This window comes from Phocoena phocoena, chromosome 19 (assembly GCF_963924675.1).
Source record: "Phocoena phocoena chromosome 19, mPhoPho1.1, whole genome shotgun sequence".
In the NCBI taxonomy this organism is placed as follows: Eukaryota; Metazoa; Chordata; class Mammalia; order Artiodactyla; family Phocoenidae; genus Phocoena; species Phocoena phocoena.
Window position 1 is genome coordinate 52904079 of NC_089237.1, and position 15840 is coordinate 52919918.

General features: G+C 53.6%; 1 protein-coding gene across 1 annotated transcript in view; it reads right to left on the bottom strand.

Moving 5' to 3' along the window:
* The window catches only part of GAS7 (growth arrest specific 7), a 192919-nt gene that overhangs the window by 12730 nt on the left and 164349 nt on the right, over nucleotides 1–15840 (bottom strand). Inside the window, exons 6-9 of the mRNA XM_065897040.1 lie at nucleotides 12605–12694; nucleotides 8631–8746; nucleotides 6064–6138; nucleotides 1203–1281 (exon numbers count right to left, since the gene is read on the bottom strand). Coding sequence (XP_065753112.1) covers nucleotides 1203–1281; nucleotides 6064–6138; nucleotides 8631–8746; nucleotides 12605–12694 — 360 coding nt within the window. The remainder of the gene's footprint in view (nucleotides 1–1202; nucleotides 1282–6063; nucleotides 6139–8630; nucleotides 8747–12604; nucleotides 12695–15840) is intronic.

Sequence of the window (15840 nt, forward strand, 5' to 3'; positions counted from 1 at the left end):
GCTCTCGTCCTTTAGAAGGCAAGCATCCTAGTGGGCGGCCCCATCAGTCACGCACACTTTAGTGTGGATTTCTCCCTTAGACTCTTGGTTTATTTTCCACCTGGAAAGCAGCTAAGAGCCTGAGAGGGAATTTGGAGACAGGAGACAGGGAGTGGGGAAGAGAGGGTTGTTTGGAAACACGGAGAAATCTTGGCAGAAAGTAGGCCTCAAGAGACTAGGGGGTCGAGAGGAGATCGTCAGAGGTCCTACTCACTCATAACTTCATAAAATATTTATTGACATCTACTACGTACCAGGCACCACTCTGAGTCCTGAAGACAGAGTGAGTAGGAGAGAAACATCACTGTCCAAGGGCACGGTGCTAGAGTCTTTTGGACCAATGGAAAGAAGGGTCAGCTACCTAGTCTGAAATCGTGTAACAACAGACACAACAAAACAAAAAAATTCTCCCTTCGAAATAGTCTAGTCTCTCCCGACACTAAGAAGAGATAGAAAACGCCAACGTGTTCCTTTGAAAGCCAAGCAACACAAAAGTGTAGCTTCATCACTCAGGGGCTCACCCGAGAAACTGAGGGGCATCTACCCTCACCTCGCAGAGGTGTGCTGGGGTTACTCACACTGGCTCATCAGAGCCCAGGGTTAAGTTTGGAGGAATTTTGTGAGTTGGTTGTTAAAGACAGTCAGTATTAAAAATTAAATGATCTAGGGCTTCCCTGGTGGCGCAGTGGTCGAGAGTCCGCCTGCCGATGCAGGGGACACGGGTTCGTGCCCCGGTCCGGGAAGATCCCACATGCCGCGGAGTGGCTGGGCCTGTGAGCCATGGCCGCTGAGCCTGCACGTCCAGAGCCTGTGCTCCGCAACGGGAGAGGCCACAACAGTGAGAGGCCCGCGTACCGCAAAAAAAAAAAAAAAAAAAAATTAAATGATCTAAACTTAAAATTAACAAACTATATTAAAAACAAAGGTAATACATATCCTCATACCCTCCTAACTCCATCTGACTCTTATCCACGCTCTTGATGGATGTGTATGATTACTGATGCTATTCTGTTGGTATAGGGGGAGCACGCTCTAATGGTAGCATCTCTTCCCGACTCTTGAGATATACACCGTGGAAACCGTGCAACACCACACCCTGCAGAGACAGCTGTTAAACGTTCCGCAGCACATGGGTGTGTAGGACCAACCCAGGGAGGGCTTACCTTGGCGGAGAACTTGAGGTGAACTTCAGCCTCGTCGGCAAGGCTCTTCTTCACCTGCGCCCACGCTTCTCCCAGGGAGCTGCAACACCAAGGAGTCGATGAGGCTCGGGGAGGCCACACCGACCTCAGGTCAGAGGCCACGGCCCTCCCTGAGACAGGATGGTGGGTCTTGACCCCGAGTCCCGGGGGAGCGTACGACACAAGAGACCGTGGACTTGGATGAGGCAGAGGCCAGGCACAAAACAGACCTGAGTGCCACGCCTCGACCTGTGTGAGCAGAGGGGCCTTCCCGAACCAAGCTGAGAGAATAGACGGCTTCTGGGAAATACCCAGAAGCCCAGAGGACTGGGGAGATGTGAGAGGGAGCTGGGGTACAGTGCCGTGAGGACCCTAATACCTGGCCCATTACTGTCTCCGGCCTTCCTGTCGCTCCTCCCTGGTTTACTGTTGAGGGTTGGAAACGCCCGCTGGCAAGCCAGGGAAGGAGAACGGATGCCTTATCAGGGAGAAGCCCTTCTCAAACAGAAGGCACCACGCAGCCCTGCTTGCGGGCGAACCTCCAGCGGCCTGACTTCCAAGGAGGGCAAAAATGGACCACCTGGGTCTAGGAGCCTCTTAGGGATGCCCACACAGCAGAGGAGGCTCGCCATCACCATCCTCAGGAGATGGCCCCCCGCTAGTACCTATTCTGGATTGTGAACCGCGGTGCTGCCCACAGCCAACCAGAGAAGCGCCACGTCCTCTAAGCGAAATAATTTTCCACTGGTAGGAGATGTTCCAGATAGAAGCGGTCTCCTAAGTCCCCCAGACTCCTGAACGCAGGCCCCCGTGCTCCCGTCTCCCTGATTTGGAATTCTTGAACCTTGGTGACCTTCAAAATGACACTCCTGCACGTCTGCTCGAGACCTCTCCACCCAGCTGGTAAACCCGGGCTGAATGGTCAGTTGACTTAATTTCATCAAAAAGCCACTTCCCCCGGAGAATTCATTAAACTTGAGGGGCAAAAAGCTGATTCAAAGACAGCAGGCTGTGGAGGCTTCTGGGTTTTGAGCCGAGCAGCCAGCAGCTGAGAATTACCCAACAGAACAGAACAGAACCGATCTCTGTGGTCAGAGTCCGGGCCTGTCTGGTCATGGTGCTGGCTCAGGCTGAGGCGGCTGTTTATGGGAAATGACTGATTGATTTTATCTTGGAGTCCGGCAGCAAAGAAAGGTCCCCTCAGGTGATCCCAGCTGGGCGGCCCACCCGAGAAGAGATGGAGTGAGAATCGGAGCGATCCAAGCTGCTGGCATTTGTCTCGGCCTGAAGGGCCTGAGCTCCCGGGGAGCTGGGCCCACACTGGGTGGCCTGGCTCCTTACCTGACTGGGCAGATGGGTAGGGGGTCCAGGGTGGGGGGAGGAGGGAGTGGAAGCGGTCACGATAGTCATACAGATACGGGATCGGAACAGCAGGTCCGGAAAGAGACTCGCCCAGATGCAGGCGATGCGCTTGCAGCAAAGGTGCCAAGTATCTCAATGGAGAACAGACAAGCCTTTCAAGAAATGGCCCAGAGACAACTGTACATCCACAGGGAAGAAAGGAATCCCGCCCCTGACCTATGCCACACACAAAGATGATCTCAAGATGGATCACACAGCTACAGGGAAAGCCAGCAAGCTTACGGAAGCAGTCCCAGGAGGAGGGGGAGTTTGACGAAAGGGGGCTGGAGGGGGCTTCTCCCTGCAGCTGAGCTAATCGCCGGCCGGCAGGAGGTACACACGAGAGCCCAGAAGCCCTGGTGGTGCCGAGAGATTGTAAGTCCGCTGTCAGCAGAGCACGTGGTCAGTAACTGGCCCAGGGACAGGGACAGTGGCCTGAGACCGTCATCTGAGGGTCATCGGGAGGAAAGGGCGAAAGCACAGTTTCACGCTCAGGACAATGTCCTCGGCCCCGCCTCCAGGCTGGGCCCTCATTAGCAGGAGGACGTCACTCCAAACACTCAGCTGGGCCTGTCTGAGCTGGTCCAGCCCCAAGCAGGCCTCTCCCCTCCCAATATTCCAGCCGCCTTGGAGCCACGTCACAAGTTAGAAAAAAAGGCCATTTAGAAATTCTCTCACTGAAGAGAGATTTGTTTCATCTGATAAGAGGTTAATGAAAAAAACAAAACAAAACCCAAAACCCGAGATATCATTTCTCACGCGGTTCCAGCTGACCGTCTGAGCCTGCCAAATCAAAACACACGTTACTGTCACAACTACCACAGGAGAGCAAAACTGGGGGCAGGACCAATCACCTGATTCTGTTTATTTACCAATGTGCACACACCCTGTGGAATCTAATTTGGACACAGCACAGCTCAAGTCTCCCCGTCCGCGCCTTCCTAGGCTGCCCCACATTTCTAGGCTCCGGCGTCGCGCTTTGAAAGTTTCAGGTGGACGGGCTGGCGTGCAAAGCTGTGTGTGAATGCAAGACAGTGTAGCTGCAGGTTGCGAGCAGGGGCGGGTCCATGCGCCTCCGGAAGGAGCGTGTGTTTGGGGGTGGTGCGTGCTCGCAGGGGAGATGGGGGGTATGTGTTCCTGGCTGTGTTGCATGTGAGCAGCGCCGATGCTGGAACGCGAGCGTGTGGCGGGTTGCCCCGTGTTCGGGGCTGCACGTGTGTACGGCATGATGGCGAGGGCCGACTCCTGGCTCTTGCAGCTGGGAGCATATGCTGTGTGTGCTGGCCGGACGGAGTGTCCCTGGCAGCAGCTCAGGCCGAGGAGGTGGAAGCCTCTTCCAGAGCAGCTCTGCATTGCAGGGCATGGGGGTACTTAGGAAAGCCCCCTGCCCAGGCTGGAGGGGAGACTCCTCGACAAGCTCCCTTCCTGCCCTGGTCTCAGGCCCGGTGCAGGGAGTAGGAGGAAGCCGGAGGCAACTTCATTTATGTCCCTGGAAGAGACACTGGCCGCGCAGGACCACCCAGTGGCCTGCTGGGTCAATGAAAACCATTCAGAGGCGGCCTCTTGGCTAGACAGCGAGCCCACACAGAGGCCCTAATCAAAGCCACATTTGGTTGGCAAAGCCCCATCGCCTGAAGGATTCAAGCCATGCAGGCAGATTTGGCCTTGTTCAACATCACAGCTCTCTGACGACCACAGCCATCCCATGACAGAATGTCTTCCATCCCCGGGGGCTCACTTCCCCTTGTAGGAGGGATTCGAACAGAGGCTGCACTGGAGGGACGCCGGACTAGAGACAGGACCTCGGGGGACCTTTCAACTCTAACCTCCTGAGACTCTGTATTTGTTTTAGTATGGAGGTGAAATTCACACAACGCAAAATTAACCACTTTAAAGAGGATAAACATTGACTACATTTGCCATCTTGTGCAACCATCACCTCTAGTTTCGAAACATTTTTATCACCCTGTGATGGACTGAATGTGTTCCCCAAATTCAGATGTCGCAGCTCTAACCCACAGTGTGGCCGTTATCTGGAAATGGGGCCTCTAAGGAAGTAATTAGGGTTAAATGAGGTCATACGGGTGGGGAAGAAGTGACACCGGAGAGCTCTTTGTCTCTCCTCACCGAGGAAAAGCCACCTGCAACGCAGAGGGAGCTCTCACCGGACACCAACCCTGCCAGCACCTTGACCTTGGACTCCCCAACCTCCAGAACCGTGATTAATTACATTTCTGTTGCTTAAGTCACCCGGTCTATGGTATTCTGTTACAGCAGCCCAAGCAGATGGACACATGCCCCAGAAGGAAACCTCGTACCCATTAAACAGTTACCAGTCCCCTTTTCTCCCAGCCCCTGGCAATCACCCATCTTCATTCTGTCTCTATGGATTTGTCTATTCTGAACATTTCATAGAAATGGATCATACAGTATGCAACCTTTGTGTCTTGCTTCTTTCACTTAACATGTTTTCGAGGTTCATCCACATAGTAAGGTGGATCAGTACTTCATTCCTTTTTATGGCTGAAAAATATTCCATCATATACCCGTATATCCAACGTGGATAGACCACAATGTGTCTATGCATTCATCCTTTGATGGACATTTGGGTTGTTTCCACCTTTTGGCTACAGTGAACTGTGCTGCTACGAATATGTGTGTACATGTATTTGAATATCTGCTTTTAATTCTTTTGGATATAAACCGAGGAGCGGAATTGCTGGATCATACGGTAACCCTATGTTTAGTTTTCTGAGGCACTGCCAAACTGTTTTCCACAGTGGCTGTGTCATTTTGCATTCCCACCAACAGGTTGAAACTCTTCGTTAACAGATGGAGCGGAGAAGGCTACAGTCTTTCCCCAACTAGGGATCTTTCTGTGGCTGGGAGGGTGGGGCTGAGCCTCTCCCAGCCCGGGTCCCACCCAAGGAGGTCTGGACTGTCACAGCAGGAGGGGGAGGGGAGCCTGGGCCTCAGGCCCACAGGAGAGAATTCTAAACAAGGGGACTGGGTGTGGAATCCTGTCACACCTGGTTTCCTACCAGCCTGCTCTCAGCGAAAGGGGAGCAGGGGTTGGCATCTGGAGGCTGGTTCCCAGCTACCAGGTGACAGGGCAGAGGGGGTCCTGACATACTCCAGCATCTGGCAGGAGGCCCTTGGCCGCTAGACAGTAGATAATATGCAAGTGCCAACCTTGAGGGCGAATGCCCACACCTGGAGTCATGGCTGGCCAGCTGGAGCCATGAATGCCCACTTTGAACCATGAATGTTCCCCTTGAATCGTGAATGCCCACCTTGAACCACAGGCACTCACCTTCAGCCAGGTCTATGGAGACCTCCCCATCCCTATGGGACCATGGCAACGATCAGTGATCAGTGAAAAGGGACCCCCACCAAGTGTCCCCTCTCCTTCCCCACCCCCATCACTGTCCTCCCTACTCACCCCTCCTCCTGAGCAGCCAAGGAGTTCTGAGACAGCTTAGCTAAGTTCTTTGCATACTCTTCTTCAATCTTTATCCTGCAAAGGGAGAAAATCCAACATGTCAGCTCCCCAGCGCTAGACCGTGGGTCTGACCTGCAGCCCTGCTACTTATTAATAACCCTGTAAACGAACCCGCCAGACCATAAGCTCTGCGAGTACGTGGGCTCTTGTCTGTCCGCCTGACACACAGTAGGTGCTTAATCCATACATGTTGAATGAATAAATGAACGAAAGTGTCTGAACCTCAAATGCAAAGTGACGCATATGCACGGGCGTCCTAGGCTGTGCGGGTAAGAGTGGCCATTTGCACGGTTCCTAGCACAGGGCTGGACACACAGCAAACACTTAAACGAAGAAATGTAACTCATGATGGACCACGGCTGCCCCCTCTCCCAGCCCCAGAGCTCTGGGCTGAGAGCCTGCGAGGTGGCGTCGGCCCCTCCGAAGCAGGAACAGAACCCCTCTCTACGTTCTCCCAGACCCCAGGGCCCCCAACTTCCAAGCCTGCAGGGTGCAAGCATTTCCATGGAAACCAGCAGTGCCCGGCTCTGCGGTGGATTCCACTTCCCCAGAGAGGGAAGTTGCCTTGGATTTCGCTTCCGGCAGGCAGGCCCTTGACACACTTTCAAGGCAGCTCTCCGGGGAGTGTTCAGTATTATCTGGCACAACCATGTAAAATGTGTTGTCATGGTATTAGTCACTGCCTAAGTGGTCCCCCGAGGAGCTGTGCTTGTGACGACCAGAGCTGGCCAGAGGGCTGGGGCCTCAGAGAGGTCCCTGGTCCATCACTGGGCAAATGAATAAGACCCCAGAGCTGCGCCCAGGGCTGCAGCATTTGCTTCCAGGCTGATCAGGAGCTGAAGGGTGGCCTGACAGAGTCCCAGGGCAGTGTTCTGAGTCATGATCACTTCCTGCTTCGGTGCTGAGAGGCTCAGTCTCGCTCCTCCTCTCACTACCAGCTCCGCCGTCTCCACATACTCTCAAACCTGCCTCCATCACTTCCTCTCCATCCACTCAGCCTTTAGGACATGGACGGCCAGCCTCCAGCCAGGAGTTCTCTGGAGAAAGCAGATCTCACCATGTCACGCTCTCAGCTTCAAACCTCCAAAGGCTCATCAATGCCCACCGCACGCACCGGGCACGAGGTCCGTCCCCTCCAGAGCCGGCATCACGCCCCTAAGCTGTGGCCACGTGGTTTACCGGATGTCTGCCATGCCCCACCCCCACCGCACTCCCTAGCCCCGGCCCAGCTCTCACCTCTGCACCTCAGCTCCCACCCCTCCCGGCTCTGAAAGGTCCCCCTCTACAAGACCCCAGGTGGACTGAGAAAAGTCACAGAAGTCCACCTGTCCCAGGGAAGACCAGTGTCCTCATGTGGAAGGTTCCAGTTATTTGTTAACACGACCTCTTTACTAAAATGTAAACCCTAAGCTAGCGTTTTCTAGCCGTTTTCCTCTTGGCCTGTTTCCTACTGTTGTTTTCTCGCACCTGAGCTACAGAATCTCTCAATCTCCTACCACTTTAATGGGCCATAAAATAAAGATTTGATTATACCAACAGAAAATAGGCCTCCTAAGGAAAACAGATACCTTAAAATGCCAGAGAATCGTTACTGGATTATTGTTGCTATAATTAAAAGAGAAACATTTAAAAAATATATTGCCATTTACTATCAATATTTCCAGTGTGCCTTGGAAACTCCAGACGGCACACATGTGGAACGGGGGGGTATGTGCACCTGTGTGAGTGTGCAGGTGTGTGGGTATGTGCTTTACAGGGTCTCACAACTTGGAGAGACTGAGGAGGGGGGAGATGAAGAAGGAACTTCTCTCTGTAGCTCTCCCCACTTCCATTAGGCTGAATTTATTGTTTCATCTACGGGCAGGCAAACCACTATTATAATCCCTGCACTTACCGTAGTGATCTTATCTGACTCTCCCAGTAGGCTGAGCTCCCTGAAAGCAGGAATGGGAGGGTGGGGGTTTCTGGATGCCCAGGCCTGGCACATGGCTTTGGCTCAAAGATGGATTGAAAAGGTAACAGTCTCCTTTTTTGTTACGTCAAGGAACGGCTCTTCAAATGAGGGCGGCGCATGCGTAGATAAGCAAAGGGGCCAAGCAGTCTGCGTGGGGAGACATTAGGGAGCAGTGGGGACTGTGGCAAACTGGAAACACACACTCCCTGTACAGGGGCGGCTGCTCTTCAGCTCCAGCCAATTGTTGCATGGGGGATGAAAAGCCATGGAGCCAGACTTTCTTCTTTCCCCAGAGATGTCAGATATGCAGACTTTAATGTAACATCCACCAATTTTTTTTGCTGTTGTTGGTTCATATCTTGAAAAACATCACACAGGCCAAAGCAACTCATCTGCTGGCCAGACGTGTCCCAAGGGCCATAAGCCTGTGACTCCCGTCTTGCGCTCCCCTTAGCGCTAACCAAGCCCAGTGCTGGCTGCTCACTCCCTCGGGCTCAGGGACCGAGGTGGGTGCTGTCACCAGTCCCCGGAGCTGGGAGGGCCCAGGCCTCACCTTTCCCGGATGAACTCTGACATTTCCTTCTGCATCTGTTTGCCCTTCAGCTGTTTCTGAAGCAGCAGTTCAAACCCAGCCATGGTTCCGTTGCCTTGGGGGTCCTTCTTATCAGCCTAGGAAGGAAAGAGAAGCAGCAGCTTTTAGGTGACATCAGCGTCTGGAGCCAGAAGGAATGGAGCGCAGGGAAGACAGACCCCAGAAGGGACCCCGATGTGCCTGGTAACCCTGTCCTCAGCCCCAGAGGCAGGACAAGGGCAGGAGTATTGGCTGCCCGAGCTCGCGCCTCTCCTGGCGCTCCTGTCCCCACGTGCTCTCTGATGCTTAAGCCCTGATGCTGCCGCCACCCCATGTGCGTGCCCCTCAACCCCACAACCTGGGAAAGAAGAGGAGGAAGGGTATGTGGCTAAGAGCACAGGCACCAGGCAGCTGCTGGGGCTGGCCAGACCCTCTGCGGAGCCTTGGCATCTTGACGAAGCTGGGAGACAGTGTGTAACCTCAGGCGCAGGTACCCCCAGCCCTGAGCCATGCCATCCTCTCTTGCACTGGCTGGGCAGTGGCATCCTCCAACGCACACGCATAAAAGATCGTAGTGACTTCTGGGGAGAAGCTGGATTGAAGGGCAGCCGCAGTGGGAAAGGGCCCGCTTCCAGGCTTGACATCCCAGCCGGGGAATCCCAAGCAAGTTCGTTCACTTTAAATCTGAGCTGCTCATTCCATGAAACTGGGGAAATAATGGCAACCACCTGACGCGGTCATCTCAGGACAAATGACACATGGAAACAGCTTAGCCTAGTGTTCAGCAAATACCAAGTCTTCGGGGGATGGTATTTAAATTAGTTACTTTAAAGAAACGTCAGGACTTGGGGAAGATGGCCAAGTCATTGAAATGGGAATTTAGTACCCAATTCATTGTGCAAGCAAAGATTAACATTTCAAAATTAAATGCTTTTTGTTTTGTTTCGCCTGACCCTCCTCAAAGACGCCTGAATCTCTCTCTCCTGCTCTCCCCCGGCCCTCCCTGCCTCCCTGGTACCCTGAGCATGGCCTTCCCTGCCAGACAGACATCCAGCCACTGTTCCCACAGCTACGGCTGCAGATCAACCCTCAGAGCCTTCCTGGACCCTGGCGGGCGCCACTCCTAGAGCTGTCCCCCCTCCAAGGCAGCCTTTCCCACCAGGGATCCAGAGTCAAATGCTTTGATACTTAAAGGGAGGAGTTGGAAGCAGATCAAAATAGGGCTTCCCTGGTGGTGCAGTGGTTAAGAATCCGCCTGCCAATGCAGGGGACACGGGTTCGAGCCCTGGTCCGGGAAGATCCCACATGCCGCGGAGCAACTAAGCCCGTGTGCCGCAACTACTGAGCCTGCGCTCTAGAGCCCGTGAGCCACAACTACTGAAGCCTGTGTACCTAGAGCCCCCCGTGCTCCGCAACAAGGGAAGCCACCGCAATGAGAAGCCCGTGCACCGCAACGAAGACCCAATGCAGCCAAAAATAAATAAATTAATTAAAAAAACAACAAAAGGACAACAACAAAAAAATAGGTCCTTTGCCACCACAGAGAGGAGCATCAGTGAGAACCCTGTCCCAGGATCTGGAAAGACCTTGGGCTCTCTCTCAGCTCAGCCACTGGGCACAGCGGTCAGGTCCTTCCAATTCTAGGCTGTGTCTCCCACCACTCACCCTAAAATAAGAATGGACTGCACCTCTAACATCCCGTTAGAACAGCTGTTTTACGAGAGGGGAAAAGAAAAGGGCTGGTGACGCCTGGAGAACGCCACTTACCTCCCCATTCCCTCCCAGTGCAGGATCCCTTCCTCAGCTGCCCTGACCCAGGGCCCTCTGAGCCACACTGTAATACCTCTCTGGACGGGGAGATCATCACCGCACAGGGCACACCATGTCACAAGGGGGCTTCTCCGGCCATTGAAAAGTTACTCCAAGTACATGTAAGACGCGTGCCCTCCATTGTATGAATGCTACATCTTGATGAAAAAGCCAAAGAAAAATTATTTGAAATACTGAGCCTCAATCTGCCTCCCCGAGAGGATGTATATGCTGAGTGATTTGTCCACACTGGGAAAACCAGCCCGAGGAAGTGGGCTTTAATAACCGTGTTAGCAGAAAAATTTCTGGGAGGGGAAAAGGCCTCGATGGTCCGAGAGATAAAACCCTGGGGTAAGCATCAGAGTCCCAGGAGGGCTTGAATCAAGATGGGACCTGGGTGATGCTGAGCAGCAGGATGACCCACTCCCCCTGGCTCCCTACCATCCCCCACCATCCGCCCCCCGCTGACCTCTGGCTCCCAGGGTGCCCATTGCCGGTGCTTGAGCTGGTCTCCCCCACATGCTCTGTTTCCTGCTCCCCTCTTTATGGATGACGTCTCTCCTGCACCCACCCCCCTTAAGGATGATGTCTCCAACCTAGCTCTTCCCCTCCATCTCCACAGCTGTCACCATCTTTCCTGGCCTCCCACAGGTTCACGGGCACTTCTGCCTGTTTACAGCCCTCCTCGCATGACACAGGCAAATCAGATCACATCCGATTCCTGCTTAAACCCTCCACCACCTTCCCGCTGCAAACAGAATAAAACCCAGCATACTTATGGAGGCTGCGAGGTCTCGTACACTCGGATTCCCTGCTCACCCTCATCCCTGGGCTCACCCCCGCCCCCGAGGTGTGCCTGCCGCCAAAGCCAGAGCCCTTTCTACAATATTTGCTGCCTCCGCGCATATCTCAGAAGATCCGGAAGAAACACAGCAAAAGGAATCTTTGGCTACCTTCTGAAGGACAAGAGATTTGGTAGAAAGACAAAAGCATTTGGTTAGCAAATCTAAAGAAGGGTAGATAATCCATTCTGACTGGTGGTTAAAAAAAAAAAGTCTGGATTTTTAAAATTTCTCGTTCCTTGGGGCCTCTGCCAAAGTTTACTTTTTTTAGGCGTACAATTCACTGGTTTTTAATATATACACAGGTCGTACAACGATCACCACTGTCTGATTCCAGAACGGGGTGATTTCATTTTAAAAGCCATTGTGAACTTTAAAATGAAAATGTCCAGGAGTACTCCCAGAGTTTCTGAGTAGGGCTCTCTGAATCTGCCAAAGGATACTTCTCTAATTTTGGAGAAATACACACAAAATTCACCATCTTAACCATTTTTAAGTACACAGTGCAGTGGCATTAAGGACATTTGCACTGTTGTGCAAACATCACCACCATCCCCCTCCAGAACTTTCTCATCTTGCAAAACTGAAACTCCGTACCCATGGAACAATACGCAAAAGCTCTGGAACCACAGAATTATTCAAACTGGAGTCCCCTACAGCTTGTGCCTAACCTCCTTGTGACTTTGATGGAAACAGGGAGGCCGTCCAGGAGGAGAAACACTGTCCAGGGTCACCTACGAGAGTGACAGAGCAGGGGCTTCCCTGGTGGCGCAGTGGTTGAGAGTCCGCCTGCCGATGCGGGGGACGTGGGTTCGTGCCCCGGTCCGGGAAGATCCCACATGCCGCGGAGAGGCTGGGCCTGTGAGCCGTGGCCGCTGAGCCTGTGCGTCCGGAGCCTGTGCTCCGCAACGGGCGAGGCCACATCAGTGAGAGGCCCGCGTACCGCAAAAAAAAAAAAACACAAATAAATAAATAAAAAATAAAAAGAGTGACAGAGCAGGTCTGAAGCCCAGGTTGGAGCTGATTCTGGTCTCCTGCTACCACTGAGCGGCAAGGGGACCCTCCAGCTTACCTGCATTCTGCCTGGAGTTTCCATATTGCCCTGCGGACTTTCTGAGATTTATGGAATGATCCAGACTCCAAGTGGGACTTAAGTTTCCAGCCTCCAGTGCTCAATCGACTGCCAGCCCGTTAGGTTTCACCCGGAGAGGTCGCTCTGCTTTGAGTTCAAGCCACCGCCCCCTCCTGGGGGTCCACTCCTGGTCCCCGGGGCCGCAGTGCAGGGGACGCCGAGGCACCACTTACCCAGAAATAGTCACAGTAGCTCCATTCGGTTGGTTTGAGCAGCTGCTGCTCCGGCATCGTGTCTGGGTGAGGAAATGTCACGCAGTTTACCTGGAGGACACAGAACAGGAAAGAACACGGCTTGGGTGGAGGGTTGGGAGAAGCTGGAGAGGCTTGGGTCCTAGGACACGGAAGAGGTCCCCCTACAGGGCTAGCTTGATAGAGAACATGCACTGGGGTCCTGGGATGCTCTGGCAGTCGGCTTTTCAAATAAGGGGCAACCGGCACTCACCCCCACCCCAGAGGGGCTGAAATCAGTCCAAACTGTCTAGAGAGCAGTGCAACAGAAGCTAGCAACACTGCAAATGTCCACAGCCTTCCACCCAGAGGCTGCACTTGTAAGATTCTATCCTACAGATACCTACACACGGGTGCGGTGACATACGCACACGGTTTTCACCACGGCTCGGTTTGCAGTAGCAAAAGGCTGGAACGCAACTCCACTGTCTATCAGCAGGGGAATGGTTAAAAAGTATGAGACAGACATGTATGGGCATCATATCCATGGTGAAAGACATGGCAAGAACGTTCTTCCGTACTGATAAGGAAGGTGTGGCAGAATACAGTGTTAAGTGGGTGGGTGGCGGGAGAAAAGGTAGACTAGTATTTACTGTTTGCTATCTTAGTGTAAAAAATTTTTTTTAATTTAAAAAAAAAAAAAAAGGAGGGGACTCCCCTGGTGGTGCAGTGGTTAAGAATCCACCTGCCAATGCAGGGGACACGAGTCTGAGCCCCGGTCCGGGAAGATCCCACATGCCTCGGAGCAACGAAGCCCCTGCGCCACAACTACTGAGCCTGCGCTCTAGAGTCCGCGAGCCACAACCACTGAAGCCCGCGCGCCTAGAGCCCGTGCTCCGCAACAAGAGAAGCCATCGTAATGAGAAGCCTGTGCACCGCAATGAAGAGTAGCCCCCGCTTGCCACAACTAGAGAAAGCCTGCGCGCAGCAACGAAGACCCAACGCAGCCAAAAAAATAAAACTTTAAAAAAATAAATAAAATTTAAGAAAAGAGGAGGAAGGAATAGACACCCATTTGGTATGTTTCTGGAAACTGATAACATCATTTGCTTCCAGGGAAAGGAATGAAGTGGCTGAGCATCCTGGGTGAGAAGTTACCTTGTGAATTTTACCCCATGATGTATATTCTATGAACAAAGAGAGCTTAAGTGATAATCCAGGGTGCGTGCCTGGGGCGGGCTGGCCCTGGCCCAGGAGAGAGCAGCGCAGAGATTCCTGGGCTCTGCCTCAGACTTTTCTGCCTGAGCACGATCGCGGTGCCCCTGGCTTTCCCTGCTCGGCAGAAGTGGCCTCGCCGCTGACCCCGCTGATGTCGCTTCAAGCCCCAGATCCGCTCCTAGAGAGTCCGCTAATTTGTTCTGGGAGCCGCAAGGCCTCGGGAAGGCAAGGCCTGAGCCCTGGCAGTCTTTAACCCTCATCACAGCCCCAGCATCTGCCGAAGTGGGAGCCATCAGACGTTCACGGCGAGAACAGTGCAGAAAACCCCCGAGGTTCTGAATCCAAGCCACAGACTCCAGGGCCAGGCAGCCATGCAGAGAAGTGAGGGACCCGCACATCATGGAAACTGAAGCTTGGGCTGGGGGGGGGACCAGCCTCCACTTCGGGAAGCGGGGTGGTGTCTGCGAACGTCTGACTAGGGGGCAGATTCCTCTCAGCTCCCGCCTGCTGCCAAGCCAGAATGAGGAGTCCAGGGTTGTCGGCTTATGCGATGACACGAGAAGAGCAGAACGTCAGGATTTGTACGTGAAGTGTCTCAACGCTTAAATGCTAGCAGTTCATTCATGGTTAATAGTAACAACAACAGCGATGACACCTTGTAAGCCAAAGCAGCCCTCTGCTAGCTGAGTCAGGCCCGTGGGCCCCCAGCCATGGCCTCTGGTTCAGGTACTTGGGGGTGGCTATAAGTAAATCCAGGCCCCGCCGGCTCCCGGGGGCACAGGCCTCGCTTGCACTCCTGGGGGGAGAACACAGGAGAAATCCCAGCCAAGGGAAGGGCCCCCTCCTCCCAGATACTGGCATCTGGCCGACGTAAGGGCGGGGATTCCCGCTCTGGAGGGAAGCATGACGACACAGGAGGAAGGATCAGGGCCAGGAATGACCCCGAGAGCCCTGGAGACAGGGAGCATGGAATTCCACCAAGGTCAAGGTAGAGGTCCACGGAACCCCTGGGATGAGATGTTTTCTCCCAATGCCCCAGTCCCCAGCCACCCGAGGTATCACTGGCCTGCAGGAGTCTGCTTGGGGGTGGCCAGCCTCTCAATGCCTAGCTCAGGCAATGGTCTCCCCAAACCCTCTTTTTGGGCTGACACCCCCAAGTTTGTCCAGAGATGAGCCTCCTTCTGGAAACCAGGGCTGGATTCCACAGTTTCACATACTCCTTATTTCACGTTCCAGCTATTCCTGCCTCAACAAACAATGATGACCACAGCCTATCTTTATTTGGTTTAATAATGTAATCCGTGAAAACTTCAAGCAAATTTAATGATAAATTAACTATGACATTACGCTGGGCATTAAACATCGTGGAGGCAGGTACTCAGAAGTGGATACAAAGGTCTTCTAGAGTGCCTTGTCTGGGGTCTAGGAGACAGGGGAGGGGCGTACCACAAGTGGCCCTATAACAACCACTGAAGGTGAAAGCTAGCGGGGCTGCGGGGAGAGAGGTTGGGGGAGGACAAGGCTTCATCCCTCTCGGGGCTCCTGCCACTCTCCGAGGACACCAGCCCTTGGATGGACTGGCCAGTGGCCCCAGAGTGCCCGTGTCCATCCCTGTCAACTCTGGTTTTGGGATTTCGCAGCCCCAGCAATCCCATCGGAATTTCCCTGAATCCTGGCAGAGCCCTGCACCCCCCTGGTGGGCGTCTCGCGAACTACACCTCACCGGCCCCATCGTGGGAGGCATCCTGGGAGAATTTCTGCAAAAGCTTTGCGTACATCCTCACTTCATCCTTCCGGCAGCCCCACAAGCTGGGTCACACTGGTCTCACCTGATTAACTGAGGATCACAGAAGTATCTGCCTCTAGTCTGGGCTGACGGCTCGAGCCCTCGCCCACGATGCTGTGCCATGGAACACGTGCTCGGTCCATGCAAACGTTTGTTGAGCGGCTACTTGGTGCCACGCGGTAGGCTAGACCTTCCCAGCATTTGCACAGGTGCATTTGTATTTCTCGTGACTGCT